We start from the raw sequence: 18,714 nt of genomic DNA on the forward strand, positions 1-18,714 counted from the left end.
TGCTCCATTACCTTCCCACAGCATGTATCCACGACCCTGTCCTTGGTATACCCCCTCTTGTTCCCTGCCGTGAGTGTAAAAATTTTCTGAAAAGTTTTGTTCAAGGTGCAGACTCTATGGATTGAAATGCATTTCTACCACACATTTGCCTCGTCATGATCTTGAGCAAGTTTATGAAGTGTGTATCTCTGTTTTCTCATCTGTAAATTTAGGGAAATAAAAACAGTCAAGTTTCTGTATTCTTGTGAGAATTAAATTATATTAGCACATTTGAGACAGGTAGAGCTGTGCTAGGTTTACAGCTGGCACTCAATGCGTTATACAGGTTTGCAACTGCCTGTTTTTTTCTCAAACCCACAAAACTGAAAGTTAGTGAAAAGGAAGGCTAGATTCTACTGATCACCATGTCATCTTGATTAGTGAGTTTCTGGTGCACAGAGAGAGAACTTCATAAGTCCTTGCAGGTTGAATAAGTAAATGAATGAATGAAGTGCAGTGAATCCTAGATTAATGGGAATGCCTTCTCTCTTGGTTCATCTTCATTTTTTAAATCCTGGCTGGTAAATTCTAGGTCGAGATTACTTAAGGAGTCCTTTCCATGAAATAAACATTCTAGGGCCAATGAAACTGAGAAAGCCCCTCTCTCCTTGTGAGATTGGAAGACAAAGCTGCGTTTGTCTTTGCCAGTGCGCCCGTTCTGACGACTGCTGGGTTACATCCCTGGCTTTAATAATGACACCTTGATTGTTAGCTTGTCTTTCTCTAATTTGGATGCACTTTCCAAGTAATAGGCAATCACACATTTTCAACCCTGGCTGATAATTTAGAATATTCTTCGTTCCTGTAAGTTTTATGTTAATTTGGAAGTATTCCAGAGTAGTACCTCTCCATAAAGGAGGAAATAAATTAAATTTAATTAACATAATAACTATTTCCATTTGACATAAAATGCTTACTAAAAATACTGTATATTAATGTATTTCTAACTCTTCAAAAGTATTCAAACTTCAAATATTTCTAAATCTAAATGTAGTAAAAATATGCTCTTAGGCAAAAATACTGTTTTCATAAATTATAAATTTAATTTGATCTCAAAAATGTAGATACTATCAGCATTAGAATATGAATTTATATCTTACTTCATGGATCCATGGTATAGAGTTCAGTTTCCATAATGATGCATTACACTTTATGTTTAAAAATGATTTGCTTCCTTTTACATCATATCTCAGAATGTATCGATGGATTAGAAAATTTATAAAGTAAAGAAATACATCTTTTTTAAAAATTTCCTTGTTTATTTATTTGTTTATTGGCTGTGTTGGGCCTTCATTGCTGCATGCGGGCTTTCTCTAGTTGTGGCAAGCAGGGGCTACTCTTCACTGTGGTGCATGGGCTTCTCATTGCAGTGGCCTCTCTTGATGCGGAGCACAGGCTCTAGGTGCTCAGTCTTCAGTAGTTGCAGCACACGGGCTTAGTTGCTCCGCAGTAAGTGGGATCTTCCTGGACCAGTGGTGGAAACAGTGTCCCCCGCATTGGCAGGTGGATTCTTAACCACTGGGCCACCTAGGAAGTCCCAAGAAATACATCTTTATCAGTGACTATGTGTCAGAATTATGTGAAGTACTGATACTAAGTAAGTAAATAATAAAGTTGCTTTAAGGTTTTAAGTCCTAAAATGAAAGATAATCATAGAAAAACAATTATGCGTTCTATAGTACAAGTATACAAGAATAATATTAAACATTTTCTAAAGATTGCAAACTGTACACACATGTCTAAGTCTACTTTCACTGAGAATCTATCCAAAATACAAAACATAAAGACACACAAGTGTACACTTTCAGATGCTGCATTCATATATACCCATGTTAAAAAACAGTAACAGCTTCCTTTAACAGACATGCATTTTGAGAAATTCCTGGAAGATTAAAGAAAAAAAAATGGAGTAATGTGGCAGCTAAAAAAAAAATTCCAGCTACAAAACAGACATAAAATATAGGCTAAAGTAGATAAAAGATTTTAAATAAATTACTAAAATACCAAAATAATGAGAAAAACCTTTATAGCTCCCCTATAAAGGAAAAAAGGAAGGAAGGAAGAAAAAAATAAAGGAGAAAAGAAAACAAAATGATCCTGAAGGGAATTTTCCTGACTATGTCTCACTTTTAGTGAGAAGGAAAACAACCTTCCTCAATTGTGCTTGATACCATATTATGCATAGTACTACATAATAATTATGTACATAATACATAATACGTATATAACATCTATATGTATAATACATAATAATTATGTATAATACTATAACATCAAACTAGCTCAGTGTGGAAGTCTGTGGCCCAAATCTGTATAATATACACTTATTCAAAACATTTATTGAGCAGTAACTTGGTCCAGGAACTGTCACAAATGTGCCACGTCCTAGTTATTCAAAAATCTTAAAGAAAAAAATTATTGTATTGTGTTTCCGCCTTGAAATTCAATATCTTCATGAGAGGGCAAAGCAAACACAAGTTTGATCTGGGGGAGGGTCTTACACCCAGGCCTCTGATTATTTTCACAGATAAAGCTCTAGAGATGATAAGCCTACAGTGAAAATTGACAAGACACCTGTGAGGATATAAAAAGCAATATGAGAGAGGAGTTGGCAGAAAGAAGAGGAGGTGACTTAGACTTGCAAAGACCAAGCACTGTTATTATCAGACACAAAATAAAAAGCTCAATGTCTGATTTTTTAAGAAAGAAAACAGAGAAATTAAAGTATATGTAAGGAAAATGATACCATGAAAACTGAGTAGAGTGTTTTAAAATAAAAGCAAACAGAATACCAAAAGGTAAAAACATAATAATTTAAATTTTAAAAGTGGACAAGTTAAACAGCAATTAGGGCTGTAAAGAGAATTAATGAACAACATAATATATCTGAAGAAATTACAGTGAACCAAGGGAGAGGGAGATGCAAAAAGAGTTGAGAATACTGAGCATAAAATGAGGAAATATTTTTTATGTAATAAATGCTTTAACAGGATCATATAGAGTGAATATGGGAGAGCTACAGTTTTTCCAGAATGGATAAAAAATGGAAGTCCTTCGGATAGAAAAGCCCACTGGAAAAAAACTAAGCTAGATGAATGAAAATAATTATGTCCTTAACACAGCACAGTGAAAAACCACTAGCTAACAAAGATCCTAAAAGTATCCAGAGAAGAAAGAAAGTTTCCTACTAAAGTAGGAGAATTGGAGCTTTATGTTCAATAAGAACAATAGGAACACATGATAAAATTCTCTTATGTCTTATGAAAAGAAATAAAATAGATCAATATCTATCATATATAATTATCTTCTATAAATTGATAAGTAAAAACAATCATAAAAAAATAAGGAAAGTACATATCCTAGTGATTTAAAATAGATAAAATGTAAATGACAAATAATAGATTTGAAATTGTTATAGAAGTTGAAACAACAGTGATAAATAATTGTCATTTATCACATATATAACCAATTAAATTAATATTTAATTTTAATGATAATACCTAGTGACACTTAATCACTGATTTAATTTTAATGAGGGATTGAGGAAAGTAGTAACCCAAAACTACTGGAGAGCTTAATTCTGTACAGGCTTTAATAACATATATATTAAAATACAAACTTGGCATATTTATTTGACCCAACAAGTTTTACTGCTAGATATTTATTCTTCAAGTACATTCATAAGTGTTCACAAGATATTTGTACAGTGAATTCCCTGCAGTATTTAAAATTTGAAAAATTATATTGAAAAATATACTGACAAATGTTTATCAATAGGGAAATGATTAAATACATTTACACTAAGAACTTCTATTAAAATGTCTAAGCTTTATCTATGTGTAATGACAATAAAAGATCACCAAGATATTTTGTAACTGAAAGTGAAGAAAAAATTTCAAGTTTTTTGCTATAGATTTATTTAATAACAGTATTTATACCATGATATCCAAGGAAGAAGCTGGCTAGATTTACCAAGCTAGTTGTTCTGCCTTCCTGGGCACATGGCTAGATTGTTGTGGGTTGTTTTTTTTTTTCCCCATTTTCCCTTGCAATGAGTGACCAAGTTCTGGCCAATGGGTGGAGTATTTGGGTATTTTCATGTGACACTGAAGGCAACCTCAAAAGGTGATGCCTATGTCACCCTGAACATCACCAAATGTCTGCAGGGAACAGAACTCCTACTTCTACCTTTGCCAACTGAACTTTGTGTGAACAAGAAACAAACTTCTGTGTTGCTAGGCTACTGAGATTTCAAGGGGTATCTATAACAGGAGCTAGCATTATCCTTACTAACACAATTTCACCTGTTTAAAATCTAAGGAAAGAAAATTAAATTATATGTCTGTATAATCTGGATATGTATTTGTACAAAGTGAAACAAGGAGTACTTGCCTCTTGGGTGCAGATTGGCATTGGGTCTGGAGGAGAGTATGAACGAGAACTCTCACTTATGTAACTTTTGTAGCACTAGTTATTTGGTGTTATTTCTTTAGTTAGATATGTGTATAATGTTGTTGAAGTTTAGTCTAGGGAAGAACGAAAGTAACTCGAAGACGATAACTTTGGAACTGTGTCCCAAGGAAGAAATAAGGTAAGAGTGTATGTCAGGGAAATCCTAGGCCATATGAAAGGCATAAAGCAAGGAATACTGAAAAACAGTGCACTAGAATGTGTTTAGAACATATATTGAACATATATTAATGCATTGGAAGCAGATAAAACTGAAAGGTAAATGGAACCAAGCCATAGAAGAATATGTACTTTCAATTAAGATAATTTTTGGCATGGGAGTAATAAAAGCAAGAACAGTGAGAAGGATGGATTTAAAAAAATAAGAACGAAAGTCAGAGATACTGACAAAAACATGATCATAAAACTGACAAAAGATAAAGAAGCTATTTTATTGGTTAAAGAAAAAGAAGAGTCGAACTTGAGATATGGAAGGCAAGAAAGAAAAGAAATCGAGGGTTTTGAAGGCTCTGGAAAGCGTTCCTCTAAGTCCCACCCAGCTTTGGGTTCAAGAATCAGACCCTGCACTTCCTCTGTGATCAAGAACAACTCTCAGTAGGGCTGGCATGAGAAGGGGGAATCAAAATTTACCAAGGGGAGTCCAGCTTTTCAAAAACAGCCACTCTAGATACTGAGAAACTGCCCTGGTTTGGAGTGCACTGGAGTACAAATTTTTGCCCAACGCATGTTGACACTGTGAACATCACCCCTCACTATGAATATGCAGGAGCTAATGAACAGAAGATTGTGAGAATGAGATATGAATTCTCTTAGTGAGAAAAATTAGACAATGTGAAAACAAGACCTATTAAAATTGTACTATTATATTACTAGTGAATTAACTTACTTGCCTTAAAATATTAAATTTTACTGAATTAATTATCAGGTTATAATTCTTGTTCTATTGCATAATGTTGTATTTTAAAAAGGAGTAAAGCTTGGGATTATGCTGGTTTAGACTGATTTTTCCTCATATAAGTTGTTGTTTTGATATCTAATTCTTATTTTGAGTAGCAAATGAGATTTTTACAGGTACTAACAGTAATTTCACATATTTCTGCTTTAATATAATTATGTCAATTAAATATATTTTAAACTTTTCTGTGTTGCTTTGCACTCAGATAAAATTATTTTAAAATCTATTAGATCAAACTAAAAACAGCATATATTTTAGAGCTAGTAGAAAATAATAATTTAAACAAAACTTTGAAGCCATATTTCAATACGGCTGTACTTGATACTAAAAACTCTATTTGGTATTACGGTGTTCTAGTGATTTTGAGAGTTAAAGTAGAAATTAAATTCTTCTCTGGAGTCCTTCCTATTAGCCACCACCACTAAAACAACACTAAGGGGACTTCCCTGGTGGCACAGTGGTTAAGAATCCACCTGCCAATGCAGGGACACAGGTTCGAGCCCTGGTCTGGGAAGATCCCACATGCCGCGGAGCAACTAAGCCCATGCGCCACAAATACTTAGTCCATGAGCCACAACTACTGAGCCCACATGCCAGAACTACTGAAGCCTGCACATCTAGGGCCTGTGCACCGCAACAAGGGAAGCCACTGCAATGAGAAGGCTCTTGCACCACAACGAAGACCCAACACAGCCAAAAATAAATAAATAAATAAATTTATTTTTAAAAAATTTGCTAAATGTTCTTAGCTATCTGCCCGGGAATCAAAATCCTAATCACTAAGAAACTAGACATGAACAGGTATACAGGTAGATATAGATATATAGATAGGCATGGTAAATGCAAGTACATGAAGTCTGATAATATATAAGTAGAGAAATGGATGTGTAGAAAGGTAAATCGTAACAACATTTTCAGTACTTTATTCTCAAAGGGAGTACTACTTATGTGGGCTGCCCAGGTGTGACTCCAGGATAAAGTAACAGATATTAGTTAAGCCTGCTCAGAAAACTATTTTCAAAAAGGACTTTAAAAAGACTACAAAAAGAATAGTTGAGGAAAATGAATCTACACTTTGGAATAAATCATTTTTTCTGAAATGTTTTATGAATGTTTACTGAAACATTAATATAAATAAATATATAATGTTATATCCATAAAAATTAAATGCACATATTACTTGCAAAATCATAGGATCCAATGAGGATGTGGTGAAATTAGAATTCTCGTAGTTTGCTGGAAGGAATGTAAAATGGTGCAGCATCTTTAAAAAACAGTGTGCTGTTGCTCAAATTGTTAACCATAAGATATAAGATCCAGCAATTCTAGTCTTAAGTATATACTCAAGAGAATGCAGACAAAAAGCTGGACATGAATGTTCATGATAGCATTGTCTATAAAAGTCAAAAGTAAAAGCAGCCTAAAATGACCATCAACTGGTAAATGGGTAAATAAAATGTCAGTAATAAAAGGGAATGAAGGTCTATTATATGCAAAAATGTATGCTAAGTGAAAAAACGCATCACAAAAGACCACATGTTATATGATTCCATTTATATAATGCCCCAAATTGACAAATCTATAGAGACAGAAGGTAGGCTAAAGGTGGGAGGTAGGGAGTGACTGCTTGATGGATATGGGATTTGGGGGGGATGACAAGATATAAAATTATAGTGTGGTGATAGTTGCACAACTCTGGATCCACTAAAAGTTATTGAATGTTACACTTTAAATAGGTGCACTCTGGTTAGCAAATTATATCTTAGTATAGCTATTAAAATGAATTTATGATCCAGACAACAGGGAAAAAACTGGAAACAGCTGAAATATATTAATTCCAAACTGATATAATCAATAGTGTATATCCAAACAATATAACATTCTGAAGCTTTTAAAAGGAAAATCAAGAACTGTATTCACTGACAGGGCATCCTGCTAAGAATAATTTTTAGGTGCAAAAATTAAAAGCAGAATATTCTACTTATATTCTAGCAGTGAAAAGACAAAGCAGAATAGAGTATGTGTGTTTATGTTATCATTCTCACTTTTCTAAAAAAAAAAAAAAAAACTATATACATTATTTGTACATCAGGTCTTTTGTTGCCTAGATTATAACACATTAATTTTACTGCTTTTAAAAATCTAATTATAGTGGTTTAAGAAACTTTGCTTGCCCTTCACTGTTAATAGCCACAAACTCGATTTCTCTAGCACTCTTTCTTTCTTTTAACACTGCATCATGATTCTAAAGATTCTCCTTCTCTGCTTGTGAGCGGGTCTTCCAGGATTCACACTTGTGAGCAAGCCCATTCCTCCTTCTAAGAAAATGAGGCCAGACAAGTGTCTGCCGACAAGAAGCAAACCCCTCAAGCTGCTGCCTGTCCAGGGGATTCCGCGGAGCCCCTGGAGGAGGGGGCGGAGGAGAGGAGCTTTCTCTCCTCTACTGAGAGCTCCCCGCTTCCGAGATTAGAAATCGATGTCCTATCAAGGTGTCTTCCTCTAAGGAACAGGCTTGATTTTGAATAGAATTTGCATATATTATTTAACCATTAATTCATTCAGAAAAAAACTTCATGTGTGCTTACCACTTGTAACAGTGAGTGGTCCATCACTGTACACTTGTCCGAAGTTATCCAAGAGGCAACCAAGCAGATTCATCAGGCTTATTATTTTGGACTGATAGTATATCAATTATTTAGTTAAGAAAGGCAAATAAGTTCAATATTTACAATATTGTTGATTTTAAAAACAATTTTGAAAACCCCAAGCCTTGATTTAATTCTAAGCTCTCAGACCTTCATAATTTTAGAATTAAAAAAACCTATAATTTTAGTGCTCCTTTTTTACAGTGCTAATTGTATTAATACAACCGTAATCTGGTTGTGTTTAGTAAACATGTACCTTATATTTTTAACCCTTTATGTAAAAATAAGTTAAAATTTAACAACCAGAGCAAATTTTTGTTTCTTTTTAAATATATAATAAATTAAATTTTATTTATTTTAACTCTAAGTTCTAAAATAGGGAATTCATGGCATAATTTATAACTAATGAAAAAATACTGAAAGTCAAGAACTATTCATAATAATATATCAGGTATAAAATTTGATCCTAATAAGATAGAATGTATCTATCTGGTTAGGCTATTTTCAAATTTTGATTTATGATTCTGACATTTTAATTGATGGGTCAATTGATAGTAATTATTTTTGTGCAATCATTTAGCAACTGAAATGTGCATCACATTGATTTTTTCAGGTGAGACATGGGCTCCCTGAGCAGCTACAGCAGGAGAAAGAACTAGTGACATTTAATTCAACCTAATTTATTCCTGAGAAAAATGTGATTGACTGCAGTTCATGAAGTCCATGGCAATAGTTAGACAAAATGGTGAAATCATTCAGAAACACGAAAACTAAAAATTAAATTAGAACAAAAAATGCTGAGTAATAAATCCCATGTAATTCAAATTAGCGTTGCCATTTAACGTAACTGAAGTTAGCTTGAAGAGACAAACATACTATGAGTACAAGTGGGGAGAACTGTACTAATCTAACAGAAACAAATCAGAGAAAGTTGATTGCAAAACTGCATCAGAACTGTTAGAATTTATATTATCTATAAAACAAAAGAGCTATGTAATAGAGTTATGAAATTGACTCCGAAGATAATCAAACTATCCTTACTTGCTATTTTTCTGTTAATGGTACATTGCATATTTACAAAAATGACTCAAATTCATTTATAAAATATTTATTGGAGAAGCTACTTGGGGTCAAGCGTCATTGTTAGAGATACGATGAAGAAAACAGCGGAGGTGATCTATGTGTCTTTCCTTAGTGGAAATTGCATTCCTAGGGAAATAAAAGAGAATCAGGCTTAACAATTTTAAAAATAAAAATATGGTTATATCAACTTAAAACACACACACACATAACATAAGAGCTGTGAGTTGAGTTTTCAATGTCTTACTGAGGACTATAGCCCATTAAGCAGCCTCTCAGACAGCTGCAAGAAGCTGTTCCAAAAAAGGTAAGGGAGGAGTCAGGATATATATGAATTTTTTGTTGGGAAAAAAATACATACTCAAACATCAAAAGATTACTGCTAATTATAAAGAACAGGTATCTCAAGTTAATGATTTTAGTGCTTTTCTATGTGTGGGAAGACACAAGAATCTGGAGTCACTGAAATCTTTCCTTAGACATACATCTTAACTATCTAGGGTCCACGATCCAAAACACAGAATGCTTCTCATTTTTTTCCATCCTGAATTCCCTACAGTGGGTAAGGTAGGTGGGCAACTACAGTGGCTAATGGTTTGATCTTTGTAGAACTGGAATGCAGGCAACATTTTTTTTTCCACAGTTACAAACTATGATAAACACCATAAAGAAGAATTTCAGGTTATAAAGGATTGTAAAAACAAAAGAACTGACCTGCATATTAACACTATTTTGGTAAAATGTTTTTATGAATTATATATTTCATTTCTTCAGCTTTTTATTCCAGTAAGTTGGCATACAAATACAAAGTAGACATAAAAATAACGCTCTAATTGTCACTCAGACAATATCAACTGACTGCTTTTACCAAAATCTTGTTTTTATAACAATGTACAAAATAACGATTTACTTAGATAAATTGTTGATTATTTTTATTGCAACAAGATTTTTTACATTTAAAAGATAATTCAATGATTTTATGAAGTGAAAAATTTAAAAGCACTGCTTCCCAAATACTATAGAACACTGAGAAGTACACTAAAGACATCAATTCAACAATTACTTATAAAGTGTCTACTATGAATAGGAAATCTGTGTGTGGGACCCGTGTACATACAACCTAGTAGGGGTATGTACATAAAATAATAACTGTACTACAAGCAGGCAGGAAGTACTCTAGCAGTGGTGCAATGACATGTCATGGAATTGTAGAAAGGAGAGAGGCATCAATTTCATCTTGGTGGGCTAGGAGAAAACCAGAACTACTATGTTGAGGAAGTGATAGAGATCTTGACTTGGCACTTTAGATGAAATATACATCGGAACAGAGGAACAATGCATAGAAAGTGGTGTGAACGAACTTCAAAAATTAGGAAAGCCTGGTCTTTAAGGAAGAGTAATCTCATTTGGTTTGAGAGAAGTTAAGGTACTTATTGAGAATGATGATAAAACACACTGGAAAGCAGAGAGGAATTCTATTATCAAGATGCTCTGTATGTAAAATTAAGGAATCTCAATTCAAGTCAAAGGGAATTGGTTTTTGTTCATTAGTTTTTAGGGATGAAAAAATGGAACTGGCAGTAAAATTTGTGAAAAAATTAAGGAGTCATTTGTAGCATTTCTAAGATACATCCTGGCTAATGCCTGAGATGAATGCAACTCTGAAGAATACCTATTGCTAGCAGTCAACCTGGAAATAATTCAGGGTCAAGCAATGTTACCACTAAAATGTAACATGGCCCAACTTCTTCTTCTTCCCTCATGAGGTTTAAAAGAACAGAAGTAGAACTATGTTTAGCCCAAATGTGAATTATTTTACTTTAGAGAACTGACTCACAGGCTTGTGCAGGCTGATACAGTTTTCTCAGAATTTTGAAGAAAATAATGCAGTTTCTCAGAACCAGAAGCCTGACTCTGTGATTTACCAAGGGTCACATTTGCAACATTTATAAATCCCACAATTGTAGAACAAACATGACAATTCTATGTGTCCTCAGTTGAACCTTGAATGACGGTTGGGTTTTTTTTTTCCCTCTTATATTAAACCAAAGTTTCTGTTATTTCTATTTAAGTTCTGGCTCTTCTACATGTGTGTGTATATATATATATATATATATATATATTTTTTTTTTCTGATCTGTTTACAAATCTAGATCCCAGGAGTCTACTCCGTCCTCAACATCCCTGTCTGTCGCTCCTCCTGGGGCCGTGGGAGGGGCCTCGCTGGCCCCCCGTGCGGGGCCAGCCACATGCCGGCTCCCCGTGTGTCACAACGGGGGCACCTGCCACACTGTCCTCCTCCCTGGGGGAGCCTTCTCCTTCCAGTGCGACTGTCCGCTGCATTTCGCTGGCCGCTTCTGCGAACAAGGTAACCAACCTTCACTATCCACCTGTATCTGTTTTTTAAAACTTCTCCAGAGGGTGGAAAAGAATGGAAAACTATCATAAACACATTGATGGCTATTAGCACAAACAAGAAACACCCGTATAATTTTATTTTAAAATGAATTCTGATAGAACATTTTCAGCAGCGCAAACAAGATTTTTTTTTCATTAGAAGTGTCATTCAGAATATATTTGCAATCTCCGTACAAAATAGGAGTTAAAATTCAAATGTAGGTTTATTTAGGTAGTTTCTTTAAAATCATGGTGCAGCCATCCTTTGTCACCATAGAAACAGTTAAGTTCTAATTAATATTATTTTATTGCTTAATTGTTAATCAAAATGCTTTTTTATATTTCATAAGCAGATCCCCATGTTGAAGTTATTTTGATGTTTAAGAAGAGCACATTATTTTTTGATGCTTAAGAATATGGTTTTGGCATTAATGAAGCTATTTATGAATCAAAAAAAAATTATCCTATTGTCGGCATCTAATGGCCTCCTAAGAGTGTCCAGTTAATTAAAGCAGTGCTGAGCAAGAGAGCCAGACACGCCCAGGGAGATGACTAAGGCATTAGGTCCTGACACAGCAGGCCTGTCCCTGCACTAAGTGCTGGGGAGTGTCATTATTTTCTATGTAAAATTGACCACTAGTTCTAAATTGGGGGAGGGATGGGGATTATTACTGAGTGATAATTTAGATGGCAGAGAATTTCATTGCTTATCTGAGGTTGTGTTAAATACCTCCTTTTTTAATACCAAAATGTGGGACCTCCAAAAGTGAATTCAAAGGTATACATTTCTGTTTTTCAACTCTCCTTCCCAAACCATATTGTGTGACTGCTATGAACCTGTTACTATTTAGCCAAGTAAGCAAGTAAACACAGTCAAAAGCACAGAAATGGAAACATGGTCTATTGTCATGTTCATTGTAAAAACATTGTGTCCTTAAACTCAATTTCTTAAGTGTAAAATGGTTTTGAAGATGCATCACTATTGCTTGATTTTTGAGTGAATATTTCATGTGTGTGCAAAGTATCAAGAGATGTATGTCTTCTGCGGCCATCTGAGACCATTGGTATTACATACTGTAAGTAGAACTCTAGGGACGTAATTTGGGTGGTAGTTTTTCCTTTCTTTAATTTCATGGTAGGTAGAGTCTTAGTGAAATACCCTTCTTACCTTTCTTTAAATATACTTTGATATTTTAATGTTTGTTTTTTTTTCAATTAAAATTTACTGACAGTGATGAAACTGATGTTGTGAAAGCAGGGGTCCTCAGTTACAGAGTGTGTCCCTTGTCACACGCATGGGCCAGACCACAGATGACCCCAAGCCATATTTCCACTGAGCCCCCATCCCCTGCTCAGACTCCTCTCCATGGCTTTAACACTTCACACAGCAACCCATACTTTCCTCCAGAAAAAGAGAAACTCAGGTTTACCTGGAGTTAAACCCCAGGCTCGACTGAGGGTTCACTGGTGTTTGGATGGCAGAATGTAGGACACTGATCTCAGTAAAAGAAGCAGGGAACTTAACTCTATATTCACTTTTTGCAATATTTCAATTTTTCCAGCATTATGAAGCACTTTCTACCTTCTATATTTTAACTGTTTTTCCTGTTGAATTAGCCATATTTTTAAAATTAATAAATTGGATGATGACATGGTGCTAAAACCAGATGATCTGCCGCAGATATTTATTTCTAAGTGCAAAATAGAAGCTGTGAAAAATCAAGATATTGTGTATAATTTCCTGTGCTATACTGTAAATCACTGTTTCTTATATACGTATGTGTTTTTAATCATTTACCCCCTAAATTTGAGTTAAGTACCTTTCTTCTTTCAGTCATGAAGAACGCCAAGAACAGGTTTGTGTACTTAGCCTAATGCTCGAAATGGAAGTCGCACCAGTGCGCCTCTTAGGCTGCAGACCCTCAGGTGACGACCACTGCCTAAGGCCCATGACTCAGGGAGCCAGTGCCACGATGAGGCTTTTTAAACAAAGCATCATCCAGGTCGGCCAGCTGCCACCATTTCTAAGTGTAGGTGGCAGTAGATTAGTATTGTATGCCAGCTTCAAAGTGTTTCAGCTTCCTGGTAAAAATCTTGCTTTGGATGCAGTCTCTAAGTCTCTCTCTCTCTCTCCACATTTATATCATACAATTTTTAAATTTAGTTTATTGAAGTATAATTGATTTACAATGTTGTGTTAGGTTCAGGTGTACAGAAAAGTGAATCAGCGATGTAGATATAGATATAGAGATGTAAATATTCTTTTTCAGATTCTTTTCCCATATAGGTTGTTACAAAATATTGAATATAGTTCCCTGTGCTATACCGTAGGTCCTTGTTGTTTATGTATTTTATATACAGTAGTGTGTATATGGTACTCCCAAATTCCTAATTTATCACTCCCCCCCACCTTTCCCCTTTGGTAACCATAAGTTTGTTTTCTATGTCTTTGAGCCTGTTTCTGTTTTGTAAATAAGTTCATTTGTATCATTTTTTTTAGATTCCACATATGAAGGATAACATATGATAATTGCTCTGTCTGATTTACTTCACTTAGTATGATAATCTCTAAGTCCATCCATGTTGCTGCAAATGGCATTATTTTATTCTTTTTTATGGTTGAGTAGTATTCCCTTGTATATATGTACCACATCTTCTTTATCCATTCATCTGTTGGACATTTATGTTGCTTCCATGTCCTGGCTCTTGTAAATAGTCCTGCAGTGAACATTGAGGTGCATGTATCTTTTCGAATTATGGTTTTCTCCGGTTATGTGCCCAGGAGAGCTACCACATGATCCTATAGTATATAATTTCTGAGAATTGTTGTCAGTATTTAAATGCCTAGAATTTACAGATAGATTGTTATGAAAATGATTTCTTAAATGAGTTCCTTATTGAGTACTTTTAATGTCTAAAATATATGAACTTCTGCTTTAGGAATGAAACCTGCATACCATCATTGTGAAAAGTTCTGATTGACCAAACACCATACTGGGTGCTTTATGCATCTTATTTCACTTAACCCTCAGAATAACCCAACTGAAGTTGGCCCTGCAAATCACCCCCATTTACAAACGAGAAATCAAAGGCCTCGAGCTGTTGAATTACTCTGTTCAGGTCACACAGCTTGCACGTGGTGGAGATGGGGTTAGAAGCCATCTCAGCAGACTCCAGAATTCACATTTAAACACCATTCTCTATTGCTAAACTCATTAAAAAATCAAATTTAACATAACATGGAATTTCTAATTTTTCTCATTCTTTCATGTTTATAAAAAAGTTACCTTTATTTCAGGGAAATGAGAGTTTTCTTTAAAATAAAATAAAATTTCAGAAATCAGAAAACCAAAGACGTTAATGTTAATCTAATAATTTTTATGACCCACCTAGAATTAAGCTGAGAAGCATATTGGGTGATCTGAAAAGAATTGTATCTGAGTGGTAGTATCTTTCCATAATGATTTCAATAAAACTAAAATGTAGAAAGTAGATTAAGAATATTTGAATTTCAGAAAAATCCAGACATAGATGATGAAAGAACATGGCTCTCTGAAAAAATGTATAACTGCAGAGGTGTCTACATGTCAGGATATTTTGAAAATTGATTTTTCTTCATAGCCTTGCTCCTTTTTCCTTCCAGTGCATATGCTCAACCTGTGAGAGAATGTTAAAGTATTTTATTTTAACAACCTTGATTTTTTACAGCAAAATGGAGGTGTTAGTTAAGTATGAGCTTTAACTAAGATAGTATTGGATTCAGCATCACAGAGAAAGAGTTTGCAGGGCTCTAGGACTCAGTACTAGGTCACCCTACACATATTTCCCATCTACTTGCCATTACATCATGGGCTCTACTTTATCAAATCATCCATACCTAATCACCTAATAAACTTGACTTATAGAATCAGTTTGATTTAGTATGTTCTTTTTTTCCTCAACATATGCTATCTTAATTTATATTAGCTGAACCTTGTTGCCTACTTTATCATAATGATCCTGCATCTCTCCGGGGGAGAAGTAAGAGCCTGAATTCTTGCTTTGTTTTAGGTGGCTGCGTGCGGGCAGATGGCTGTCTCCTACTGTAAAGTTCAAAGTGACAGATTTAGAATATCAGCGCTTTCTGCTGCAGGAAAGCGTATGCCTCTGACTATTAATTATAGGATTAACATTTTTAAACAGCCCCATACTTTTTAGTGTTCTATAAAACAGTTTTATAAATAGTGCAATAAAGGAGTATTTAAATGCCATACATTAAAACCAAGAAATCATTTATTTGATATCCTGTCTGTGTACATTCTATATATGCTTAAAGGTCAGCTGCACTGAGTAAATTGCAGACCAAGAAATGAAAATGAGAGGTTTTACTAGGTGTTTTGACTTGGTTTTTTGTTTTTGTTTTTGTTTTTAAAAAGACTGCCTGAATGTCTGCCTTGTTTTTACCATAACTGGAACATATTTAAAGCCATATTAGAGCAGTCTGAATTTCTCTTTTAACTATAACTGAATGTCAGATGTTCCAGAGCCAAGAAAGCAGAGATAGTCAGCATCTAATAACAATGACCTGTCTCCCCTCCAAAGTAAGGATGGCCTATATCATCAAAGAAGGGCCAAGAAATGGGTGTTGGCCTTTTCAAATATAACAGTCCTGTCTGAAAATCTATCTTTAAATGCAGAGAGCAATGCTGCATATATATTAGTAAATGGCAACTGCTAAAATATTAAGATGTTAAGTTGAAAGTGAATGGAGATTGAAGTCAAGGGCAGAGGGTGATAGGAGGTGAGACCACCTGTGGTCAGACAGGGAGTTCTGTTTTTGGAGCAAGGGCATCTTGCCTCCATCTTCCTTGCCCATCTCACCACCAGTAGCTGCCATTCTCCACCAGTGAGCGCCGTGTTCAGCTGGTGGAAAATCACAGCTCCCTCCCCAACCTGGTGCTTATAACTGTGAAAACTACACGTCCGTCAACCTCTCTACTTACATTGGGAATAACATAGAAATTTCCACCTAGGAAGAGGAGGGAATACAAATACCCCTCTGTCCATCAAAAATGGATGACATTTATTTTATTTGTCTCCTTTATTGACTTAACATCCTTTTATTCCCTTATAATTCAACACATCCAATTAGAGGATCATTAGTTGAACACCTGTACATTAGTACCACACATGAAGTTAGTCATTAGAGGTGGTGTGACGATGACATTTTGTCTTAAACTTTGCAAGTGGTTATGAGCATGGAGTGTGGATTGGAAAGATACAAGGAAGGGAAGACCAGCGTGACATGCAGGTCAGTTACCATTCCCTACTCACTTCTTTAAAGTTACATAATCTCAGCTCCGCGTCACGCCCTCACTCCCCCAGCAATGTCTTCCTGAGGACTTGTATTCATCTTCTGTTGCTTCCATAGCTAGTTATCACAAGCTAGTGGCTTCAGCAGCATAAGTGTATTGTCTTAGAGCTCTGTAGGTCAGAGGTCTGACACAGTTGTCGGCGGGTTAACATCCAGGTGCTGGCAGGGCTGCGTTCCTTTCTGGAGCTTCCAGGGGAGAATCTGCATCCCTGCCCTTCTGGCCCCCAGAGGCTTTCTGCTCTCCTAGACTCATGGTCCCCTTCATTTCACCTTTACAGCAAGCAGTGGTGGGTCCAGCCTTTCTCACATCATGTCACTCGATCTACTCTTCCATTTCCCTTTGCTACATTTAAGGACACTTGCGATTACACAGACCCCCCTGGGAAACTCCAAGATCATCTCTGTGTCTCAGCATCGGCAGATTAGCTATTTTAATTCCCACTACAACCTTGGTGCCCCTTTACCACATAAACTAACATTTGCATAGATCCTAGAAGTTAGGATGTGGACATCTTCTTCCATTATTCTGCCTACCACAGGCCCTGAGAGAATTTACATAGACATATAACAGGAAAGAAAGTTTACCAGATAGATGTCTAGGGCTTATAGGTTTGAAGGAAGCAAGTAAAACCAGGTTGGAAAATGCACTCTGAAGGATGCTCTGGAGGGTCAGTCAACAGGAGAGTGAGGGCTCCCCTGAGACACACCTCCACTGGAGCGGGTCTCTTGTGGCTGCCACATTCTGAGTCACTTGCTCAAGATGCAGAGTCCCATCAAATACTTTGAAATTGTCTAATTGGCAAAACCTCCAGCATATTCTAACCCACAGCCTGAGCAAGAGATTGGGAGAGGGACAAGATCCTCCTAAAGTAGTAAGTAGATTGCACAGTCCACCAAGCCCCCAAACCATGAGCTTCTTCTCCATTTCCTCTCAAAAGAATAGTCATTCACACAAGGCTTTTATAACCCACATACGCATACAGGCGCGCACGTGCGTGCGCACACACACACACACACACACACACACACACCTTAAAGGTGAATGATAATCTTTCCTTGAAAATCCTTCAGATATTCCCCTTCTCTCTTCTCATTACCATGCTGTTTTCTGTTTTCTCCTTGAATTTCTGACATTTTTATTCATTTATTTTGCAGAATAGTTTAACAAAAATTTTTGTTGCCATTTCTCCTGCAAATCCACCATAAACAGCTTATCAAAATATTTTCATGAACAAAAATTGTTCCTTTCTCACACTCAGCTTAGGTAGTCAGTAAAAATATTCCATGGATGAAGTGGTATCCACAGTAGTACCTAAAAGTTTGAATCAGAAGAATGGGCAAGTATGTGAAGGGGAAGAGAGTTGTCTAGTTTGTCTTGAGAGAAGGGCACATGTGGGATAAGCTGAGAAATAAAGCAGGAAATTCATACAGAACCCATTCTATAAAAAAAAAACCATAAATGATGGATTAAAAATACTAAATTCATAGCATAATGTTATCATTGGGGTAAACGGTGAAAGGTGCACAAGGATTTCTGTATTATTTCTTACACTTACATGTGAATCTATAATTATCTCGAAAGTTTCAATTAAAAAACTGAAAAAAATTAAATTCATTAGCAATTCCTTTCTATGGGAAAAAAGACAATGATCAGAGTTTGCTTCAGAATGATGAAACTGAGAGTAGGATTTGGAAAGGATTACAGTCACGAGAGGAACAAGGTAGAGAGAAAAATAGGGGTGTAATTTTAGAAGGCTAGAAAACGGGATGAAAAC

At 35.5% G+C, this 18,714-nt stretch overlaps 1 protein-coding gene across 1 annotated transcript in view; it reads left to right on the plus strand.

Moving 5' to 3' along the window:
• EYS (eyes shut homolog) overlaps positions 1–18,714 on the plus strand; it is a 1,676,468-nt gene that overhangs the window by 1,174,066 nt on the left and 483,688 nt on the right. The window contains exon 31 of the mRNA XM_057737776.1: positions 11,343–11,557. Within this exon, the coding sequence (XP_057593759.1) occupies positions 11,343–11,557 (215 nt within the window). The remainder of the gene's footprint in view (positions 1–11,342; positions 11,558–18,714) is intronic.

This window comes from Hippopotamus amphibius, chromosome 6, assembly GCF_030028045.1.
Source record: "Hippopotamus amphibius kiboko isolate mHipAmp2 chromosome 6, mHipAmp2.hap2, whole genome shotgun sequence".
Lineage (NCBI taxonomy): Eukaryota > Metazoa > Chordata > Mammalia > Artiodactyla > Hippopotamidae > Hippopotamus > Hippopotamus amphibius.